At 34.1% G+C, this 24,230-nt stretch overlaps 1 protein-coding gene across 1 annotated transcript in view; it reads right to left on the bottom strand.

The window, feature by feature from the left end:
* LOC136780726 (uncharacterized) overlaps window positions 1–23,879 on the bottom strand; it is a gene marked incomplete at its 5' end in the record, with an annotated part of 32,239 nt that extends 8,360 nt beyond the window's left edge. The window contains 4 exons of the mRNA XM_066739281.1: window positions 3–13; window positions 15,712–15,871; window positions 15,986–15,996; window positions 23,720–23,879. Coding sequence (XP_066595378.1) covers window positions 3–13; window positions 15,712–15,871; window positions 15,986–15,996; window positions 23,720–23,879 — 342 coding nt within the window. The remainder of the gene's footprint in view (window positions 1–2; window positions 14–15,711; window positions 15,872–15,985; window positions 15,997–23,719) is intronic.
* Window positions 23,880–24,230: the final 351 nt, after the last annotated feature.

Raw genomic sequence — 24,230 nt, 5'->3', positions numbered from 1 at the left:
ACGATTGCATATACTGGAAACCATATGACGTATTTGCGTGTATTTGTTCAAATGCAACATGGCTGTATTGTTGTGTTCTTACTAGCAAGAATACAAAAATACGGCCATGTTGCATTGTTACAAATACAATAAATATGACATATTCTACAGTTAACAATACATGCATTCGTAACTGGAAATTCTTATCAAAACATATATTGCAAATCATCGCGGAAGAACATTACACATCACTTCTATTACGTATTAGCATGCAATCATGTTAAAATTACTTACCATTTTTCTGCTGAAACTCGGGCGGTCCACGTGCTTCGTGGGAATCGTAGGGAATGAAACACTGCACGTTACCTTCTTATTAGCAAACAATGTGCAGAGCTTCTTGGCTAATGATAAAGCTTATCAGATCGATAGACCAATAATCAAGCTTATCAGATCGATGGACCAATGGCAAGCTTCCGCACAATTCGCGCTAAACTTAATTTATTTTTAATAACAGTAATATTTATTTGTAGAAGCTTTTTAAATATAATTAACATTTTATTTTGAGGGAAGAAACAACGTGAGAAGACGATTTTTAAAAAATATATATTTTGCACACACTTCAAGTGGGATTTGCGAACGCATAAAAAGCTCCGCTGCTGTCATCGTTGAGACGGTTTTCAGCTATCTCTCAAGTCGGACGTGCGTGAGTGAGTTTTATTTAAATAGTGTTCAGTGAAGTGTTTAGTGGGTGCAATTTTTTGGATTTGCTGCAGGAAACCTCAGGTTAGTTCCAAAATATAATAATTTGTAGTTTGCATGCCCTTTTTTGTGTAAAAATAATAGTTTCGTAGTCAGGTTAGATGGGACGAAAGCATGGTTCAGCTGAATGAATTTCATTCAGCTCATAACATTTCTCCTGGCATGCAGTATACTCTGTAACTTCATATCGATAATGTTTCTATTATCATAAGGCATTTGTAAAGTGTAGTAAAAGTGCAGAACAGTATAAGTTTTAAAGGGCCATGGGTCACATGATATCATAGCTCATGGTCCTTTAAAGTTTTTACTACTGTCATTTGAACCTTTACCAAACTTTATGAATGTATTATGCAGTTAGAACCAATATCGATAACAAGTTTCAGAGCATGCTTCATGCCAGAATAAATGTTATTTGATGACAGCGAAAGATACAGCTGATCTATGCATTCTTTCCATTTCCTTTCAAATCCAAGGGTTTGCTTCTTATCAGATTGTGAAAGCCTTCCAGGTGATAAGAGGCATAAGATCTTGGAAATGAAAGTCTAATAGTTATTGAGTATTTTGTTACAAGCATGTGTAAGTGTAGCTTTTAAAAAAGATCATCATTTTAATGTGGTAAATAATTTGTGGAAACTAAAAGCTGTATGATTAAAAAATTGTGGGTTCTATTGCATTCAGTTGTATATTTTTTAGTTTATATTAATGAAATATAAATGAAAATGATGCTAGTTTGCCAAGGAAAGGGCCATATTGCACAGCTGATGTTGAGAGTAACAGTTTAGAAAAAGGTTGAAAGTGGGGTGAATGTAGAAACAAACCTTGATAGTGGAGACCATGCAAGTGATTTGGGTTACAAAATCTTGGCAGTAGAAGTTGAGTAGTCGATGGATAGTTGAATAAAATCGTGTAGTAGTGTGACAACCAAAAGAGCTCGTCATTTCAATTATTTACTTTTCTACTTGTTTGTATTTCATTATTTATCGACTATAAGAACTTCTACTTCCAAGATCTTATGTCCTAAATCACTTTCTAGGCCTTCAATATAAAGGTTTGCTTCTATATACATCCCTTTTCCCACCTTTCTCTTAGTTCTTACTCTCAACGTCAGATTTGCATTATGGCTATTTCTCTGGCAAAGTAGAATCATTATTTATTACTTTTCATTAATACAAACTAGAAAAAATGCAACTGAATGCAATAGAAGCCACAGTTTTGTAGTTATACAGCTTTCAGTTTCCTCAGATTAATTACCCCATTATCTATGACACATACCACATTAAAATGATGATCTTTTTTAAAAGCTTTACTTATACATGATTGTATCAAAATATTCATCAACTACTATACTTTTATTTTCAAGATCTTATGCCTTAAATCACGGAAAAGCCCCCCACAATGAAGGTTTGCCTCTATATTTATCCCTTTTTCCACTTTTCTCTTAGCTGTTACTCTGAACACGAGGTTTGCATTATAACTCTTTCTCTGGCAAACTAGCATCTTATTTAACCCATTAACGTCCAAAATGTCAAAATTTCTTGCACGTTTTCAAAGTGATTTTTTCCTATGTAATTGGCGTTGAAAAAATTCTTGAACCACATATTCTGATGTAAAATTGCATGCTCTTTCAGAATCCGTTGCCAGAATCATGATAAAACTCACAGGAAAAGAGATATGCTCGAATGAAACATAAAAAACACCTAAATTTTCGAAAAAAACATTTTTTAGGATTTTTTTCGAAGTGTTACGGTGAAGATATCACCTTGCGACCATGATCAAAGGTGATCATGGGAGTTGAAGTTTAACAGGGAATTTTTTTGTTGACCTTGAACCATCGCTTCTTTACAAAATGGCGGAAAAAACAAATTTTTTTTTTCAATCTTCATCAACATTTTTCTCGAAATCTATGGTCTTTAGAAAAAAATTCATACAAACAAAAATGCCTTAGAATCGCTCGAGGAACATTCTCCAATTCTTTCAGAATTTTTTGAGACAATTTTTGATTTTCCGGGAAACTTGTGAAATGGAATTTTCAAAAATGTCTCCAAAAATTCTGAAAAAATTTTAGGATGTTTCTCGAGTGCTTCTAAGACATTTTTGTTCTTATGAATTTTTTTCTAAAGTCCATAGATTTCGAGAAAAAAATTGATAAAGTTGAAAAAATAAAAATTCGTTTCGGCCGATGTTTTGAAAACCTATTGGTAAAAAAACGTTCTGTCTACGAAAACTCGGAAAAAATTTTACAATATTGCTCGAATGATTCTAACTTATTTTCATTCTTTTTTCAAAGACTTATAGATTCCGACAAAAATTTCATCCTTTATTTCCATTTCATTTCGGCAGATAAGCGTAATTTTTGGTCTCATGTATTCATGAATATTCGTCTTTTTTTGTTCTCTTCTTTCGTATTTTTGTACATACGGATGAGTGATAAATAAACGAAATCATTAATTTCATACATTATGTCGCGGAAACGTGTAAGATCTTCTGAATATGAATCAGATTCTTCAGATAGTGATTCAGAACGCAACGTATTGATTCCGGATCCTGACTATTCAGATTCCGATGATTCTGGTTCCGATTTTGATTCAGATTGCGAACATGAAATACCCAATATCACTTACAATAAAGCTCGTGCAAATTATTCTGAAAAACAAGATAAACTTGAAAAAGGTCATGAATTCACTTGGATTGAGAGTGAAAAGTTACACCCTGATTCTTGTGAAGATAAAGTATTATTGTCCGAATCGCAAAAAAAGAAAATACGTAGGAGCGAACCTTTTCAATTGTTTGAAACCTTTTTTTCTATTGAAATGAAAAAATATATTATTGATGCGTGTAAAGACAATGGTTATGATCTGAAATTGAAAGATCTTGATACTTTTATTGGAATAGTTATTTTTTCTACATTCAATCCCAGAAAATCACAGAGAGATTACTGGTCATCTGATCCGTATTTATCTAATGAAGTAGTTTCTTCTGCAATGTCTCGCCAACAATTTGAAATCACAAAATCTAAATTGAAGTTTTCAAAAAACAAAGACAAAGATTCAAATGATCGAGGATGGCGCGTTCGTTCTCTACTGAAACTTTTTCAAAATAACATCATGAAATTCGGAATATGGAGAACTGCTCTATTCGTTGATGAGATGATGGCCAAATCCTATGCAAAAACTGTTTTGAAACAATTTATTCGAGGAAAACCGATAAGATTTGGTTTGAAATTTTGGGGCTTGTGTACTTCGGACGGCTATCTACTGAATTTGGATCTTTATTGCGGCAAGAATTCTCAAATTGGAGATAAGTTATCTAAATGTGCTTTAGGTTCACGAGTAGTATTATATTTATTACAACCATTTTTTCAAATAATAAGTTATAACAAAATTTCTCAATTTCATCTGTACTTTGATAACTTCTTCACGAACATGGATTTGGTATTACATTTGAAGAAATTGCGTTTGAAATGCACTGGTACTATCAGAGATAATCGAGTCAAAGAAAAAAATGTGCTTGATAAGAAAGCTCCAAGAGGGACATATGTGGTGAAGCACGACGTAAACAGTGGCATAAATTTCATTACTATCATGGATTCGAAGCCCGTCTCAATAGCTTCAACTGCAGCAGGTGTCAATCCTCTATCTATTTCAAAAAGATACAGCGCAGAGGCTAAATCTAAAATTGAAATACCTTTTCCGCAAGCTTTTCACCTATATAACAAATTCATGGGAGGTATTGACCTGCATGACGGACATTGCAATGACATACTCCCAAGTATACGATCAAAAAAATGGACATGAGTAGTTTTTATGAGACTTATACAGGCGTCTATTACTAATTCTCTTGTAATTTTCAATGCTGCTAACGATGGAAAGAAAAAAGTTGGAATAAAAGAGTTCACTATTTCGATTGCCAAATACTACTTACAAAAAAGTAGTCGCAAAAGTAAAGCACATGGACGATCTAATAGTGACAAATTGAGGATTTGTTCGAATGAAAACTGTCCAATAAGAACAAGAATTTTCTGCAAAACATGTAATTTAAATATTTGCAATAAATGTTGGCTAAAAAAGCACACCTAAAAGTATGAATAAGTGAGAGGCAAGGGGACTCACGGAAAACAAGCACCCCGAGACGTGAGAGGCAAGGGGACTCACGGGAAAAAAGCACCCCAAAGGAGACAGAATTTTACTACGTCCACGCCGTAGTCTCTAGGTAACGCTAAGAGTAAAAAAATCTTCCTAAAATTTGCACAGAAATCGTTTTTTACCAATAGGTTTTTAGAACATAGCGGCCGAAACGAATTTTTATTTTTTCAAATTTATCAATTTTTTTCTCGAAATCTATGGACTTTAGAAAAAAATTCATAAGAACAAAAATGTCTTAGAAGCACTCGAGAAACATCCTAAAATTTTTTCAGAATTTTTGGAGACATTTTTGAAAATTCCATTTCACAAGTTTCCCGGAAAATCAAAAATTGTCTCAAAAAATTCTGAAAAAATTGGAGAATGTTCCTCGAGCGATTCTAAGGCATTTTTGTTTTTATGAATTTTTTTCTAAAGACCATAGATTTCGAGAAAAAAGTTGATGAAGATTGAAAAAAAAAAATTCGTTTTTTCCGCCATTTTGTAAAGAAGCGATGGTTCAAGGTCAACAAAAAAATTCCCTGTTAAACTTCAACTCCCATGATCACCTTTGATCATGGTCGCAAGGTGATATCTTCACCGTAACACTTCGAAAAAAAATCCTAAAAAATTTTTTTTTCGAAAATTTAGGTGTTTTTTATGTTTCAATCGAGCATATCTCTTTTCCTGTGAGTTTTATCATGATTCTGGCAACGGATTCTGAAAGAGCATGCAATTTTACATCAGAATATGTGGTTCAAGAATTTTTTCAACGCCAATTACATAGGAAAAAATCACTTTGAAAACGTGCAAGAAATTTTGACATTTTGGACGTTAATGGGTTAAGGTAATTTTTTTCTTTTTCTAATTAAATTATACAGTTTAAAAATTGTGTAGGTCAACCTTTTTTTCATTTTTGTTGACTATAGATCAGCTATGTTTCTTGCTTGTACCTTGCCGTAGTGTCATCATGGCCCAGCTATTGTCAATGTATTCAAATGGGTTGACGTTGCCAGTTTATTGAATCTACTTTGGGGATTTGGCAAATCATTCTTTTGGATTTCGATCATCTTGCACGAGTTTTAATTTTGGGACATCATCTTCAGGATATCCTGTGATCACTGTGGAAGCATGAGTATTTCCAAAATGCTGCAGTAAACTTTTGAAATTATTTTTGTTTCAATTTTATGGACTTTTCCTTTACTCTATCTTTTGTCATATTCTGCTGCTTCTATCTTTTGGTAACATATTTGTCGCGACACACATGCACTCTGTTATCCATCGTTGAAACAAAAACTTTCTGTCAGCCCATATAACATTATCTCAAAATGTATGCTACACTTTTAATATTATTTCGATGCGAATGAAATCCTTTTTTCTCTATGATTGGCTGTTAGTTTAATTTTTTTCATAAAACGATGGTAGAATATTATAGCGTTGTGCAATTTATTTCTTCGAGTTCTTGAAACAAGTATTTAAATTATCCACTGAATCTAAAACTCTATCTGATGGTTCAAACGGTTGTATATCCATTGCAGTATAAAAATTATAATATTGAAGTTCACTAAATTTAAAATATGACAAGGCCTCTATACAGCCGCTATATATATAATGTATTTTTCTTATATTATGACAAAAAAGTGAACATATTTATATTTATGTATTTATTTATATAAAACATGACTAACTTTATTATATGACAAAGCCTCTATACAGCTGCGAAAGGAACAACGTTTTTTTAATCTTTGACAAAATTGAGCTTATTTAAAAATATTTATTTATTTATTTATTGTAAGTTCAATACTTTTATTACATGACAAGGCCCCTTTACAGCTGCTATATAAACAATGTTCTTTCTTATATCTGATGATTATATAGTCAACAAATTTATAATTTTATAATGTATGTATGCGTTAAGAGATATATTATAATTATTTATGTATTAACGCAATATTTTTTATTTTGGTATATGAATTTATTGATAATTGTGTAATCTTAAGAGTCCGTATATTTTAAGACAGTAATAAATGGATTGTGTAGCAAAAATTATATTAAATGATAAATAAAAATTTATTTAATTTAAATATATAATTAAAAAATGTGCAAATACTTTAAATTCCTATCTAAATTACTCAAAAAAAAAGTGTTATTAAAATTTATGAAAATGAGAAATATAAGATACAACTAATATAGAAATAATCGCGTGATTAGCCTCGTGTTTGGGTTCATTTTCATCTTAAAAATATAAGCAATGTATTGATAATAATCTTAAAAATATTTAATTAATAATATTAAAATTAGAATTTTTTATTAATCATTGCAGGACAGGTATAGAAGGATTAGTCATTTTCGGTCGGTTTATTGCCCTCTGTTTATTGCTTGGGACTCGGTACAATAGCAGGTAAGCCGCGCGACGTGGAAAAGTCTTGTCCACTAGCTAACTAAGGCACCTTTAACTTGTGTTTACATTTTGGAACGATTCGTTTTCCCAGAGTGTATGTGCGGATTCGGGACGGTCCCGGTTCTTGGGACCGCCCACGAACCGCACTATGCGGAACAACGGCCGGCAAAATTGCCGGCTTCGACCTGGAATTGGCCGAAGACTTCGGCCCGGCCTGCCTTACTGTGGCTACCTCTAGCTTCGGGGTAGTTTGCGATGTCCCTGCCGACCCCCCTGGCTTGGGGGTGGTCGGCAGGGTCACGGTGACTACCCCTGGCTTCGGGGTAGACCGCAGGGATGGCAAAGACCGCCGCTGCAGGGTTTTTTTAGGGTCCGCGGATCCCCCTGGCTTGGGGGCGGCACGCAGACCTTTGAAAACCCCCGCTTTTCCGGTCTGCGGGGTCACCTTCGACCCCCCCCCCCCTCCTTCTCCTTGCCGCTAGGCGGATGCGGCGTGGGTGGTTGCGGCGTTGGTGGCTGCGGAGTGGCGGGGATCGAAGGGGGGTTGGACGAGGCAGCCCTCTTCTGGCCTCCTCCCTCCTTCTTCTCCTCAGAGTTCCTGGTTTTCTGAAAATAAAACAAGAAAAATATTATTAAAATGTCACATGCTTGAAAGATTTGATGGGTAATATGCTACTGCAATGTTTTAACACATATGTGATAGTAAGAAAGTCCACTTACGATTGCATATACTGGAAACCATATGACGTATTTGCGTGTATTTGTTCAAATGCAACATGGCTGTATTGTTGTGTTCTTACTAGCAAGAATACAAAAATACGGCCATGTTGCATTGTTACAAATACAATAAATATGACATATTCTACAGTTAACAATACATGCATTCGTAACTGGAAATTCTTATCAAAACATATATTGCAAATCATCGCGGAAGAACATTACACATCACTTCTATTACGTATTAGCATGCAATCATGTTAAAATTACTTACCATTTTTCTGCTGAAACTCGGGCGGTCCACGTGCTTCGTGGGAATCGTAGGGAATGAAACACTGCACGTTACCTTCTTATTAGCAAACAATGTGCAGAGCTTCTTGGCTAATGATAAAGCTTATCAGATCGATAGACCAATAATCAAGCTTATCAGATCGATGGACCAATGGCAAGCTTCCGCACAATTCGCGCTAAACTTAATTTATTTTTAATAACAGTAATATTTATTTGTAGAAGCTTTTTAAATATAATTAACATTTTATTTTGAGGGAAGAAACAACGTGAGAAGACGATTTTTAAAAAATATATATTTTGCACACACTTCAAGTGGGATTTGCGAACGCATAAAAAGCTCCGCTGCTGTCATCGTTGAGACGGTTTTCAGCTATCTCTCAAGTCGGACGTGCGTGAGTGAGTTTTATTTAAATAGTGTTCAGTGAAGTGTTTAGTGGGTGCAATTTTTTGGATTTGCTGCAGGAAACCTCAGGTTAGTTCCAAAATATAATAATTTGTAGTTTGCATGCCCTTTTTTGTGTAAAAATAATAGTTTCGTAGTCAGGTTAGATGGGACGAAAGCATGGTTCAGCTGAATGAATTTCATTCAGCTCATAACATTTCTCCTGGCATGCAGTATACTCTGTAACTTCATATCGATAATGTTTCTATTATCATAAGGCATTTGTAAAGTGTAGTAAAAGTGCAGAACAGTATAAGTTTTAAAGGGCCATGGGTCACATGATATCATAGCTCATGGTCCTTTAAAGTTTTTACTACTGTCATTTGAACCTTTACCAAACTTTATGAATGTATTATGCAGTTAGAACCAATATCGATAACAAGTTTCAGAGCATGCTTCATGCCAGAATAAATGTTATTTGATGACAGCGAAAGATACAGCTGATCTATGCATTCTTTCCATTTCCTTTCAAATCCAAGGGTTTGCTTCTTATCAGATTGTGAAAGCCTTCCAGGTGATAAGAGGCATAAGATCTTGGAAATGAAAGTCTAATAGTTATTGAGTATTTTGTTACAAGCATGTGTAAGTGTAGCTTTTAAAAAAGATCATCATTTTAATGTGGTAAATAATTTGTGGAAACTAAAAGCTGTATGATTAAAAAATTGTGGGTTCTATTGCATTCAGTTGTATATTTTTTAGTTTATATTAATGAAATATAAATGAAAATGATGCTAGTTTGCCAAGGAAAGGGCCATATTGCACAGCTGATGTTGAGAGTAACAGTTTAGAAAAAGGTTGAAAGTGGGGTGAATGTAGAAACAAACCTTGATAGTGGAGACCATGCAAGTGATTTGGGTTACAAAATCTTGGCAGTAGAAGTTGAGTAGTCGATGGATAGTTGAATAAAATCGTGTAGTAGTGTGACAACCAAAAGAGCTCGTCATTTCAATTATTTACTTTTCTACTTGTTTGTATTTCATTATTTATCGACTATAAGAACTTCTACTTCCAAGATCTTATGTCCTAAATCACTTTCTAGGCCTTCAATATAAAGGTTTGCTTCTATATACATCCCTTTTCCCACCTTTCTCTTAGTTCTTACTCTCAACGTCAGATTTGCATTATGGCTATTTCTCTGGCAAAGTAGAATCATTATTTATTACTTTTCATTAATACAAACTAGAAAAAATGCAACTGAATGCAATAGAAGCCACAGTTTTGTAGTTATACAGCTTTCAGTTTCCTCAGATTAATTACCCCATTATCTATGACACATACCACATTAAAATGATGATCTTTTTTAAAAGCTTTACTTATACATGATTGTATCAAAATATTCATCAACTACTATACTTTTATTTTCAAGATCTTATGCCTTAAATCACGGAAAAGCCCCCCACAATGAAGGTTTGCCTCTATATTTATCCCTTTTTCCACTTTTCTCTTAGCTGTTACTCTGAACACGAGGTTTGCATTATAACTCTTTCTCTGGCAAACTAGCATCTTATTTAACCCATTAACGTCCAAAATGTCAAAATTTCTTGCACGTTTTCAAAGTGATTTTTTCCTATGTAATTGGCGTTGAAAAAATTCTTGAACCACATATTCTGATGTAAAATTGCATGCTCTTTCAGAATCCGTTGCCAGAATCATGATAAAACTCACAGGAAAAGAGATATGCTCGAATGAAACATAAAAAACACCTAAATTTTCGAAAAAAACATTTTTTAGGATTTTTTTCGAAGTGTTACGGTGAAGATATCACCTTGCGACCATGATCAAAGGTGATCATGGGAGTTGAAGTTTAACAGGGAATTTTTTTGTTGACCTTGAACCATCGCTTCTTTACAAAATGGCGGAAAAAACAAATTTTTTTTTTCAATCTTCATCAACATTTTTCTCGAAATCTATGGTCTTTAGAAAAAAATTCATACAAACAAAAATGCCTTAGAATCGCTCGAGGAACATTCTCCAATTCTTTCAGAATTTTTTGAGACAATTTTTGATTTTCCGGGAAACTTGTGAAATGGAATTTTCAAAAATGTCTCCAAAAATTCTGAAAAAATTTTAGGATGTTTCTCGAGTGCTTCTAAGACATTTTTGTTCTTATGAATTTTTTTCTAAAGTCCATAGATTTCGAGAAAAAAATTGATAAAGTTGAAAAAATAAAAATTCGTTTCGGCCGATGTTTTGAAAACCTATTGGTAAAAAAACGTTCTGTCTACGAAAACTCGGAAAAAATTTTACAATATTGCTCGAATGATTCTAACTTATTTTCATTCTTTTTTCAAAGACTTATAGATTCCGACAAAAATTTCATCCTTTATTTCCATTTCATTTCGGCAGATAAGCGTAATTTTTGGTCTCATGTATTCATGAATATTCGTCTTTTTTTGTTCTCTTCTTTCGTATTTTTGTACATACGGATGAGTGATAAATAAACGAAATCATTAATTTCATACATTATGTCGCGGAAACGTGTAAGATCTTCTGAATATGAATCAGATTCTTCAGATAGTGATTCAGAACGCAACGTATTGATTCCGGATCCTGACTATTCAGATTCCGATGATTCTGGTTCCGATTTTGATTCAGATTGCGAACATGAAATACCCAATATCACTTACAATAAAGCTCGTGCAAATTATTCTGAAAAACAAGATAAACTTGAAAAAGGTCATGAATTCACTTGGATTGAGAGTGAAAAGTTACACCCTGATTCTTGTGAAGATAAAGTATTATTGTCCGAATCGCAAAAAAAGAAAATACGTAGGAGCGAACCTTTTCAATTGTTTGAAACCTTTTTTTCTATTGAAATGAAAAAATATATTATTGATGCGTGTAAAGACAATGGTTATGATCTGAAATTGAAAGATCTTGATACTTTTATTGGAATAGTTATTTTTTCTACATTCAATCCCAGAAAATCACAGAGAGATTACTGGTCATCTGATCCGTATTTATCTAATGAAGTAGTTTCTTCTGCAATGTCTCGCCAACAATTTGAAATCACAAAATCTAAATTGAAGTTTTCAAAAAACAAAGACAAAGATTCAAATGATCGAGGATGGCGCGTTCGTTCTCTACTGAAACTTTTTCAAAATAACATCATGAAATTCGGAATATGGAGAACTGCTCTATTCGTTGATGAGATGATGGCCAAATCCTATGCAAAAACTGTTTTGAAACAATTTATTCGAGGAAAACCGATAAGATTTGGTTTGAAATTTTGGGGCTTGTGTACTTCGGACGGCTATCTACTGAATTTGGATCTTTATTGCGGCAAGAATTCTCAAATTGGAGATAAGTTATCTAAATGTGCTTTAGGTTCACGAGTAGTATTATATTTATTACAACCATTTTTTCAAATAATAAGTTATAACAAAATTTCTCAATTTCATCTGTACTTTGATAACTTCTTCACGAACATGGATTTGGTATTACATTTGAAGAAATTGCGTTTGAAATGCACTGGTACTATCAGAGATAATCGAGTCAAAGAAAAAAATGTGCTTGATAAGAAAGCTCCAAGAGGGACATATGTGGTGAAGCACGACGTAAACAGTGGCATAAATTTCATTACTATCATGGATTCGAAGCCCGTCTCAATAGCTTCAACTGCAGCAGGTGTCAATCCTCTATCTATTTCAAAAAGATACAGCGCAGAGGCTAAATCTAAAATTGAAATACCTTTTCCGCAAGCTTTTCACCTATATAACAAATTCATGGGAGGTATTGACCTGCATGACGGACATTGCAATGACATACTCCCAAGTATACGATCAAAAAAATGGACATGAGTAGTTTTTATGAGACTTATACAGGCGTCTATTACTAATTCTCTTGTAATTTTCAATGCTGCTAACGATGGAAAGAAAAAAGTTGGAATAAAAGAGTTCACTATTTCGATTGCCAAATACTACTTACAAAAAAGTAGTCGCAAAAGTAAAGCACATGGACGATCTAATAGTGACAAATTGAGGATTTGTTCGAATGAAAACTGTCCAATAAGAACAAGAATTTTCTGCAAAACATGTAATTTAAATATTTGCAATAAATGTTGGCTAAAAAAGCACACCTAAAAGTATGAATAAGTGAGAGGCAAGGGGACTCACGGAAAACAAGCACCCCGAGACGTGAGAGGCAAGGGGACTCACGGGAAAAAAGCACCCCAAAGGAGACAGAATTTTACTACGTCCACGCCGTAGTCTCTAGGTAACGCTAAGAGTAAAAAAATCTTCCTAAAATTTGCACAGAAATCGTTTTTTACCAATAGGTTTTTAGAACATAGCGGCCGAAACGAATTTTTATTTTTTCAAATTTATCAATTTTTTTCTCGAAATCTATGGACTTTAGAAAAAAATTCATAAGAACAAAAATGTCTTAGAAGCACTCGAGAAACATCCTAAAATTTTTTCAGAATTTTTGGAGACATTTTTGAAAATTCCATTTCACAAGTTTCCCGGAAAATCAAAAATTGTCTCAAAAAATTCTGAAAAAATTGGAGAATGTTCCTCGAGCGATTCTAAGGCATTTTTGTTTTTATGAATTTTTTTCTAAAGACCATAGATTTCGAGAAAAAAGTTGATGAAGATTGAAAAAAAAAAATTCGTTTTTTCCGCCATTTTGTAAAGAAGCGATGGTTCAAGGTCAACAAAAAAATTCCCTGTTAAACTTCAACTCCCATGATCACCTTTGATCATGGTCGCAAGGTGATATCTTCACCGTAACACTTCGAAAAAAAATCCTAAAAAATTTTTTTTTCGAAAATTTAGGTGTTTTTTATGTTTCAATCGAGCATATCTCTTTTCCTGTGAGTTTTATCATGATTCTGGCAACGGATTCTGAAAGAGCATGCAATTTTACATCAGAATATGTGGTTCAAGAATTTTTTCAACGCCAATTACATAGGAAAAAATCACTTTGAAAACGTGCAAGAAATTTTGACATTTTGGACGTTAATGGGTTAAGGTAATTTTTTTCTTTTTCTAATTAAATTATACAGTTTAAAAATTGTGTAGGTCAACCTTTTTTTCATTTTTGTTGACTATAGATCAGCTATGTTTCTTGCTTGTACCTTGCCGTAGTGTCATCATGGCCCAGCTATTGTCAATGTATTCAAATGGGTTGACGTTGCCAGTTTATTGAATCTACTTCGGGGATTTGGCAAATCATTCTTTTGGATTTCGATCATCTTGCACGAGTTTTAATTTTGGGACATCATCTTCAGGATATCCTGTGATCACTGTGGAAGCATGAGTATTTCCAAAATGCTGCAGTAAACTTTTGAAATTATTTTTGTTTCAATTTTATGGACTTTTCCTTTACTCTATCTTTTGTCATATTCTGCTGTTTCTATCTTTTGGTAACATATTTGTCGCGACACACATGCACTCTGTTATCCATCGTTGAAACAAAAACTTTCTGTCAGCCCATATAACATTATCTCAAAATGTATGCTACACTTTTAATATTATTTCGATGCGAATGAAATCCTTTTTTCTCTATGATTGGCTGTTAGTTTAATTTTTTTCATAAAACGATGGTAGAATATTATAGCGTTGTGCAATTTATTTCTTCGAGTTCTTGAAACAAGTATTTAAATTATCCACTGAATCTAAAACTCTATCTGATGGTTCAAACGGTTGTATATCCATTGCAGTATAAAAATTATAATATTGAAGTTCACTAAATTTAAAATATGACAAGGCCTCTATACAGCCGCTATATATATAATGTATTTTTCTTATATTATGACAAAAAAGTGAACATATTTATATTTATGTATTTATTTATATAAAACATGACTAACTTTATTATATGACAAAGCCTCTATACAGCTGCGAAAGGAACAACGTTTTTTTAATCTTTGACAAAATTGAGCTTATTTAAAAATATTTATTTATTTATTTATTGTAAGTTCAATACTTTTATTACATGACAAGGCCCCTTTACAGCTGCTATATAAACAATGTTCTTTCTTATATCTGATGATTATATAGTCAACAAATTTATAATTTTATAATGTATGTATGCGTTAAGAGATATATTATAATTATTTATGTATTAACGCAATATTTTTTATTTTGGTATATGAATTTATTGATAATTGTGTAATCTTAAGAGTCCGTATATTTTAAGACAGTAATAAATGGATTGTGTAGCAAAAATTATATTAAATGATAAATAAAAATTTATTTAATTTAAATATATAATTAAAAAATGTGCAAATACTTTAAATTCCTATCTAAATTACTCAAAAAAAAAGTGTTATTAAAATTTATGAAAATGAGAAATATAAGATACAACTAATATAGAAATAATCGCGTGATTAGCCTCGTGTTTGGGTTCATTTTCATCTTAAAAATATAAGCAATGTATTGATAATAATCTTAAAAATATTTAATTAATAATATTAAAATTAGAATTTTTTATTAATCATTGCAGGACAGGTATAGAAGGATTAGTCATTTTCGGTCGGTTTATTGCCCTCTGTTTATTGCTTGGGACTCGGTACAATAGCAGGTAAGCCGCGCGACGTGGAAAAGTCTTGTCCACTAGCTAACTAAGGCACCTTTAACTTGTGTTTACATTTTGGAACGATTCGTTTTCCCAGAGTGTATGTGCGGATTCGGGACGGTCCCGGTTCTTGGGACCGCCCACGAACCGCACTATGCGGAACAACGGCCGGCAAAATTGCCGGCTTCGACCTGGAATTGGCCGAAGACTTCGGCCCGGCCTGCCTTACTGTGGCTACCTCTAGCTTCGGGGTAGTTTGCGATGTCCCTGCCGACCCCCCTGGCTTGGGGGTGGTCGGCAGGGTCACGGTGACTACCCCTGGCTTCGGGGTAGACCGCAGGGATGGCAAAGACCGCCGCTGCAGGGTTTTTTTAGGGTCCGCGGATCCCCCTGGCTTGGGGGCGGCACGCAGACCTTTGAAAACCCCCGCTTTTCCGGTCTGCGGGGTCACCTTCGACCCCCCCCCCCCCCCTCCTTCTCCTTGCCGCTAGGCGGATGCGGCGTGGGTGGTTGCGGCGTTGGTGGCTGCGGCGGTGGTGGTTGAGGTGTGGGTGGCTGCGGAGTGGCGGGGATCGAAGGGGGGTTGGACGAGGCAGCCCTCTTCTGGCCTCCTCCCTCCTTCTTCTCCTCAGAGTTCCTGGTTTTCTGAAAATAAAACAAGAAAAATATTATTAAAATGTCACATGCTTGAAAGATTTGATGGGTAATATGCTACTGCAATGTTTTAACACATATGTGATAGTAAGAAAGTCCACTTACGATTGCATATACTGGAAACCATATGACGTATTTGCGTGTATTTGTTCAAATGCAACATGGCTGTATTGTTGTGTTCTTACTAGCAAGAATACAAAAATACGGCCATGTTGCATTGTTACAAATACAATAAATATGACATATTCTACAGTTAACAATACATGCATTCGTAACTGGAAATTCTTATCAAAACATATATTGCAAATCATCGCGGAAGAACATTACACATCACTTCTATTACGTATTAGCATGCAATCATGTTAAAATTACTTACCATTTTTCTGCTGAAACTCGGGCGGTCCACGTGCTTCGTGGGAATCGTAGGGAATGAAACACTGCACGTTACCTTCTTATTAGCAAACAATGTGCAGAGCTTCTTGGCTAATGATAAAGCTTATCAGATCGATAGACCAATAATCAAGCTTATCAGATCGATGGACCAATGGCAAGCTTCCGCACAATTCGCGCTAAACTTAATTTATTTTTAATAACAGTAATATTTATTTGTAGAAGCTTTTTAAATATAATTAACATTTTATTTTGAGGGAAGAAACAACGTGAGAAGACGATTTTTAAAAAATATATATTTTGCACACACTTCAAGTGGGATTTGCGAACGCATAAAAAGCTCCGCTGCTGTCATCGTTGAGACGGTTTTCAGCTATCTCTCAAGTCGGACGTGCGTGAGTGAGTTTTATTTAAATAGTGTTCAGTGAAGTGTTTAGTGGGTGCAATTTTTTGGATTTGCTGCAGGAAACCTCAGGTTAGTTCCAAAATATAATAATTTGTAGTTTGCATGCCCTTTTTTGTGTAAAAATAATAGTTTCGTAGTCAGGTTAGATGGGACGAAAGCATGGTTCAGCTGAATGAATTTCATTCAGCTCATAACATTTCTCCTGGCATGCAGTATACTCTGTAACTTCATATCGATAATGTTTCTATTATCATAAGGCATTTGTAAAGTGTAGTAAAAGTGCAGAACAGTATAAGTTTTAAAGGGCCATGGGTCACATGATATCATAGCTCATGGTCCTTTAAAGTTTTTACTACTGTCATTTGAACCTTTACCAAACTTTATGAATGTATTATGCAGTTAGAACCAATATCGATAACAAGTTTCAGAGCATGCTTCATGCCAGAATAAATGTTATTTGATGACAGCGAAAGATACAGCTGATCTATGCATTCTTTCCATTTCCTTTCAAATCCAAGGGTTTGCTTCTTATCAGATTGTGAAAGCCTTCCAGGTGATAAGAGGCATAAGATCTTGGAAATGAAAGTCTAATAGTTATTGAGTATTTTGTTACAAGCATGTGTAAGTGTAGCTTTTAAAAAAGATCATCATTTTAATGTGGTAAATAATTTGTGGAAACTAAAAGCTGTATGATTAAAAAATTGTGGGTTCTATTGCATTCAGTTGTATATTTTTTAGTTTATATTAATGAAATATAAATGAAAATGATGCTAGTTTGCCAAGGAAAGGGCCATATTGCACAGCTGATGTTGAGAGTAACAGTTTAGAAAAAGGTTGAAAGTGGGGTGAATGTAGAAACAAACCTTGATAGTGGAGACCATGCAAGTGATTTGGGTTACAAAATCTTGGCAGTAGAAGTTGAGTAGTCGATGGATAGTTGAATAAAATCGTGTAGTAGTGTGACAACCAAAAGAGCTCGTCATTTCAATTATTTACTTTTCTACTTGTTTGTATTTCATTATTTATCGACTATAAGAACTTCTACTTCCAAGATCTTATGTCCTAAATCACTTTCTAGGCCTTCAATATAAAGGTTTGCTTCTATATACATCCCTTTTCCCACCTTTCTCTTAGTTCTTACTCTCAACGTCAGATTTGCATTATGGCTATTTCTCTGGCAAAGTAGAATCATTATTTATTACTTTTCATTAATACAAACTAGAAAAAATGCAACTGAATGCAATAGAAGCCACAGTTTTGTAGTTATACAGCTTTCAGTTTCCTCAGATTAATTACCCCATTATCTATGACACATACCACATTAAAATGATGATCTTTTTTAAAAGCTTTACTTATACATGATTGTATCAAAATATTCATCAACTACTATACTTTTATTTTCAAGATCTTATGCCTTAAATCACGGAAAAGCCCCCCACAATGAAGGTTTGCCTCTATATTTATCCCTTTTTCCACTTTTCTCTTAGCTGTTACTCTGAACACGAGGTTTGCATTATAACTCTTTCTCTGGCAAACTAGCATCTTATTTAACCCATTAACGTCCAAAATGTCAAAATTTCTTGCACGTTTTCAAAGTGATTTTTTCCTATGTAATTGGCGTTGAAAAAATTCTTGAACCACATATTCTGATGTAAAATTGCATGCTCTTTCAGAATCCGTTGCCAGAATCATGATAAAACTCACAGGAAAAGAGATATGCTCGAATGAAACATAAAAAACACCTAAATTTTCGAAAAAAACATTTTTTAGGATTTTTTTCGAAGTGTTACGGTGAAGATATCACCTTGCGACCATGATCAAAGGTGATCATGGGAGTTGAAGTTTAACAGGGAATTTTTTTGTTGACCTTGAACCATCGCTTCTTTACAAAATGGCGGAAAAAACAAATTTTTTTTTTCAATCTTCATCAACATTTTTCTCGAAATCTATGGTCTTTAGAAAAAAATTCATACAAACAAAAATGCCTTAGAATCGCTCGAGGAACATTCTCCAATTCTTTCAGAATTTTTTGAGACAATTTTTGATTTTCCGGGAAACTTGTGAAATGGAATTTTCAAAAATGTCTCCAAAAATTCTGAAAAAATTTTAGGATGTTTCTCGAGTGCTTCTAAGACATTTTTGTTCTTATGAATTTTTTTCTAAAGTCCATAGATTTCGAGAAAAAAATTGATAAAGTTGAAAAAATAAAAATTCGTTTCGGCCGATGTTTTGAAAACCTATTGGTAAAAAAACGTTCTGTCTACGAAAACTCGGAAAAAATTTTACAATATTGCTCGAATGATTCTAACTTATTTTCATTCTTTTTTCAAAGACTTATAGATTCCGACAAAAATTTCATCCTTTATTTCCATTTCATTTCGGCAGATAAGCGTAATTTTTGGTCTCATGTATTCATGAATATTCGTCTTTTTTTGTTCTCTTCTTTCGTATTTTTGTACATACGGATGAGTGATAAATAAACGAAATCATTAATTTCATACATTATGTCGCGGAAACGTGTAAGATCTTCTGAATATGAATCAGATTCTTCAGATAGTGATTCAGAACGCAACGTATTGATTCCGGATCCTGACTATTCAGATTCCGATGATTCTGGTTCCGATTTTGATTCAGATTGCGAACATGAAATACCCAATATCACTTACAATAAAGCTCGTGCAAATTATTCTGAAAAACAAGATAAACTTGAAAAAGGTCATGAATTCACTTGGATTGAGAGTGAAAAGTTACACCCTGATTCTTGTGAAGATAAAGTATTATTGTCCGAATCGCAAAAAAAGAAAATACGTAGGAGCGAACCTTTTCAATTGTTTGAAACCTTTTTTTCTATTGAAATGAAAAAATATATTATTGATGCGTGTAAAGACAATGGTTATGATCTGAAATTGAAAGATCTTGATACTTTTATTGGAATAGTTATTTTTTCTACATTCAATCCCAGAAAATCACAGAGAGATTACTGGTCATCTGATCCGTATTTATCTAATGAAGTAGTTTCTTCTGCAATGTCTCGCCAACAATTTGAAATCACAAAATCTAAATTGAAGTTTTCAAAAAACAAAGACAAAGATTCAAATGATCGAGGATGGCGCGTTCGTTCTCTACTGAAACTTTTTCAAAATAACATCATGAAATTCGGAATATGGAGAACTGCTCTATTCGTTGATGAGATGATGGCCAAATCCTATGCAAAAACTGTTTTGAAACAATTTATTCGAGGAAAACCGATAAGATTTGGTTTGAAATTTTGGGGCTTGTGTACTTCGGACGGCTATCTACTGAATTTGGATCTTTATTGCGGCAAGAATTCTCAAATTGGAGATAAGTTATCTAAATGTGCTTTAGGTTCACGAGTAGTATTATATTTATTACAACCATTTTTTCAAATAATAAGTTATAACAAAATTTCTCAATTTCATCTGTACTTTGACAACTTCTTCACGAACATGGATTTGGTATTACATTTGAAGAAATTGCGTTTGAAATGCACTGGTACTATCAGAGATAATCGAGTCAAAGAAAAAAATGTGCTTGATAAGAAAGCTCCAAGAGGGACATATGTGGTGAAGCACGACGTAAACAGTGGCATAAATTTCATTACTATCATGGATTCGAAGCCCGTCTCAATAGCTTCAACTGCAGCAGGTGTCAATCCTCTATCTATTTCAAAAAGATACAGCGCAGAGGCTAAATCTAAAATTGAAATACCTTTTCCGCAAGCTTTTCACCTATATAACAAATTCATGGGAGGTATTGACCTGCATGACGGACATTGCAATGACATACTCCCAAGTATACGATCAAAAAAATGGACATGAGTAGTTTTTATGAGACTTATACAGGCGTCTATTACTAATTCTCTTGTAATTTTCAATGCTGCTAACGATGGAAAGAAAAAAGTTGGAATAAAAGAGTTCACTATTTCGATTGCCAAATACTACTTACAAAAAAGTAGTCGCAAAAGTAAAGCACATGGACGATCTAATAGTGACAAATTGAGGATTTGTTCGAATGGAAACTGTCCAATAAGAACAAGAATTTTCTGCAAAACATGTAATTTAAATATTTGCAATAAATGTTGGCTAAAAAAGCACACCTAAAAGTATGAATAAGTGAGAGGCAAGGGGACTCACGGAAAACAAGCACCCCGAGACGTGAGAGGCAAGGGGACTCACGGGAAAAAAGCACCCCAAAGGAGACAGAATTTTACTACGTCCACGCCGTAGTCTCTAGGTAACGCTAAGAGTAAAAAAATCTTCCTAAATTTTGCACAGAAATCGTTTTTTACCAATAGGTTTTTAGAACATAGCGGCCGAAACGAATTTTTATTTTTTCAACTTTATCAATTTTTTTCTCGAAATCTATGGACTTTAGAAAAAAATTCATAAGAACAAAAATGTCTTAGAAGCACTCGAGAAACATCCTAAAATTTTTTCAGAATTTTTGGAGACATTTTTGAAAATTCCATTTCACAAGTTTCCCGGAAAATCAAAAATTGTCTCAAAAAATTCTGAAAAAATTGGAGAATGTTCCTCGAGCGATTCTAAGGCATTTTTGTTTTTATGAATTTTTTTCTAAAGACCATAGATTTCGAGAAAAAAGTTGATGAAGATTGAAAAAAAAAAATTCGTTTTTTCCGCCATTTTGTAAAGAAGCGATGGTTCAAGGTCAACAAAAAAATTCCCTGTTAAACTTCAACTCCCATGATCACCTTTGATCATGGTCGCAAGGTGATATCTTCACCGTAACACTTCGAAAAAAAATCCTAAAAAATTTTTTTTTCGAAAATTTAGGTGTTTTTTATGTTTCAATCGAGCATATCTCTTTTCCTGTGAGTTTTATCATGATTCTGGCAACGGATTCTGAAAGAGCATGCAATTTTACATCAGAATATGTGGTTCAAGAATTTTTTCAACGCCAATTACATAGGAAAAAATCACTTTGAAAACGTGCAAGAAATTTTGACATTTTGGACGTTAATGGGTTAAGGTAATTTTTTTCTTTTTCTAATTAAATTATACAGTTTAAAAATTGTGTAGGTCAACCTTTTTTTCATTTTTGTTGACTATAGATCAGCTATGTTTCTTGCTTGTACCTTGCCGTAGTGTCATCATGGCCCAGCTATTGTCAATGTATTCAAATGGGTTGACGTTGCCAGTTTATTGAATCTACTTCGGGGATTTGGCAAATCATTCTTTTGGATTTCGATCATCTTGCACGAGTTTTAATTTTGGGACATCATCTTCAGGATATCCTGTGATCACTGTGGAAGCATGAGTATTTCCAAAATGCTGCAGTAAACTTTTGAAATTATTTTTGTTTCAATTTTATGGACTTTTCCTTTACTCTATCTTTTGTCATATTCTGCTGTTTCTATCTTTTGGTAACATATTTGTCGCGACACACATGCACTCTGTTATCCATCGTTGAAACAAAAACTTTCTGTCAGCCCATATAACATTATCTCAAAATGTATGCTACACTTTTAATATTATTTCGATGCGAATGAAATCCTTTTTTCTCTATGATTGGCTGTTAGTTTAATTTTTTTCATAAAACGATGGTAGAATATTATAGCGTTGTGCAATTTATTTCTTCGAGTTCTTGAAACAAGTATTTAAATTATCCACTGAATCTAAAACTCTATCTGATGGTTCAAACGGTTGTATATCCATTGCAGTATAAAAATTATAATATTGAAGTTCACTAAATTTAAAATATGACAAGGCCTCTATACAGCCGCTATATATATAATGTATTTTTCTTATATTATGACAAAAAAGTGAACATATTTATATTTATGTATTTATTTATATAAAACATGACTAACTTTATTATATGACAAAGCCTCTATACAGCTGCGAAAGGAACAACGTTTTTTTAATCTTTGACAAAATTGAGCTTATTTAAAAATATTTATTTATTTATTTATTGTAAGTTCAATACTTTTATTACATGACAAGGCCCCTTTACAGCTGCTATATAAACAATGTTCTTTCTTATATCTGATGATTATATAGTCAACAAATTTATAATTTTATAATGTATGTATGCGTTAAGAGATATATTATAATTATTTATGTATTAACGCAATATTTTTTATTTTGGTATATGAATTTATTGATAATTGTGTAATCTTAAGAGTCCGTATATTTTAAGACAGTAATAAATGGATTGTGTAGCAAAAATTATATTAAATGATAAATAAAAATTTATTTAATTTAAATATATAATTAAAAAATGTGCAAATACTTTAAATTCCTATCTAAATTACTCAAAAAAAAAGTGTTATTAAAATTTATGAAAATGAGAAATATAAGATACAACTAATATAGAAATAATCGCGTGATTAGCCTCGTGTTTGGGTTCATTTTCATCTTAAAAATATAAGCAATGTATTGATAATAATCTTAAAAATATTTAATTAATAATATTAAAATTAGAATTTTTTATTAATCATTGCAGGACAGGTATAGAAGGATTAGTCATTTTCGGTCGGTTTATTGCCCTCTGTTTATTGCTTGGGACTCGGTACAATAGCAGGTAAGCCGCGCGACGTGGAAAAGTCTTGTCCACTAGCTAACTAAGGCACCTTTAACTTGTGTTTACATTTTGGAACGATTCGTTTTCCCAGAGTGTATGTGCGGATTCGGGACGGTCCCGGTTCTTGGGACCGCCCACGAACCGCACTATGCGGAACAACGGCCGGCAAAATTGCCGGCTTCGACCTGGAATTGGCCGAAGACTTCGGCCCGGCCTGCCTTACTGTGGCTACCTCTAGCTTCGGGGTAGTTTGCGATGTCCCTGCCGACCCCCCTGGCTTGGGGGTGGTCGGCAGGGTCACGGTGACTACCCCTGGCTTCGGGGTAGACCGCAGGGATGGCAAAGACCGCCGCTGCAGGGTTTTTTTAGGGTCCGCGGATCCCCCTGGCTTGGGGGCGGCACGCAGACCTTTGAAAACCCCCGCTTTTCCGGTCTGCGGGGTCACCTTCGACCCCCCCCCCCCCCCTCCTTCTCCTTGCCGCTAGGCGGATGCGGCGTGGGTGGTTGCGGCGTTGGTGGCTGCGGCGGTGGTGGTTGAGGTGTGGGTGGCTGCGGAGTGGCGGGGATCGAAGGGGGGTTGGACGAGGCAGCCCTCTTCTGGCCTCCTCCCTCCTTCTTCTCCTCAGAGTTCCTGGTTTTCTGAAAATAAAACAAGAAAAATATTATTAAAATGTCACATGCTTGAAAGATTTGATGGGTAATATGCTACTGCAATGTTTTAACACATATGTGATAGTAAGAAAGTCCACTTACGATTGCATATACTGGAAACCATATGACGTATTTGCGTGTATTTGTTCAAATGCAACATGGCTGTATTGTTGTGTTCTTACTAGCAAGAATACAAAAATACGGCCATGTTGCATTGTTACAAATACAATAAATATGACATATTCTACAGTTAACAATACATGCATTCGTAACTGGAAATTCTTATCAAAACATATATTGCAAATCATCGCGGAAGAACATTACACATCACTTCTATTA

This window comes from Prorops nasuta, unplaced genomic scaffold (genome assembly GCF_024137725.1).
Source record: "Prorops nasuta isolate Cenicafe-Biocafe unplaced genomic scaffold, Cenicafe_Pnas_1.2 PNAS00020, whole genome shotgun sequence".
Taxonomy (NCBI): Eukaryota; Metazoa; Arthropoda; class Insecta; order Hymenoptera; family Bethylidae; genus Prorops; species Prorops nasuta.
The sequence above is the reverse complement of the archived record's forward strand: the minus strand, read 5'-3'. Positions and strand labels throughout refer to the sequence as shown.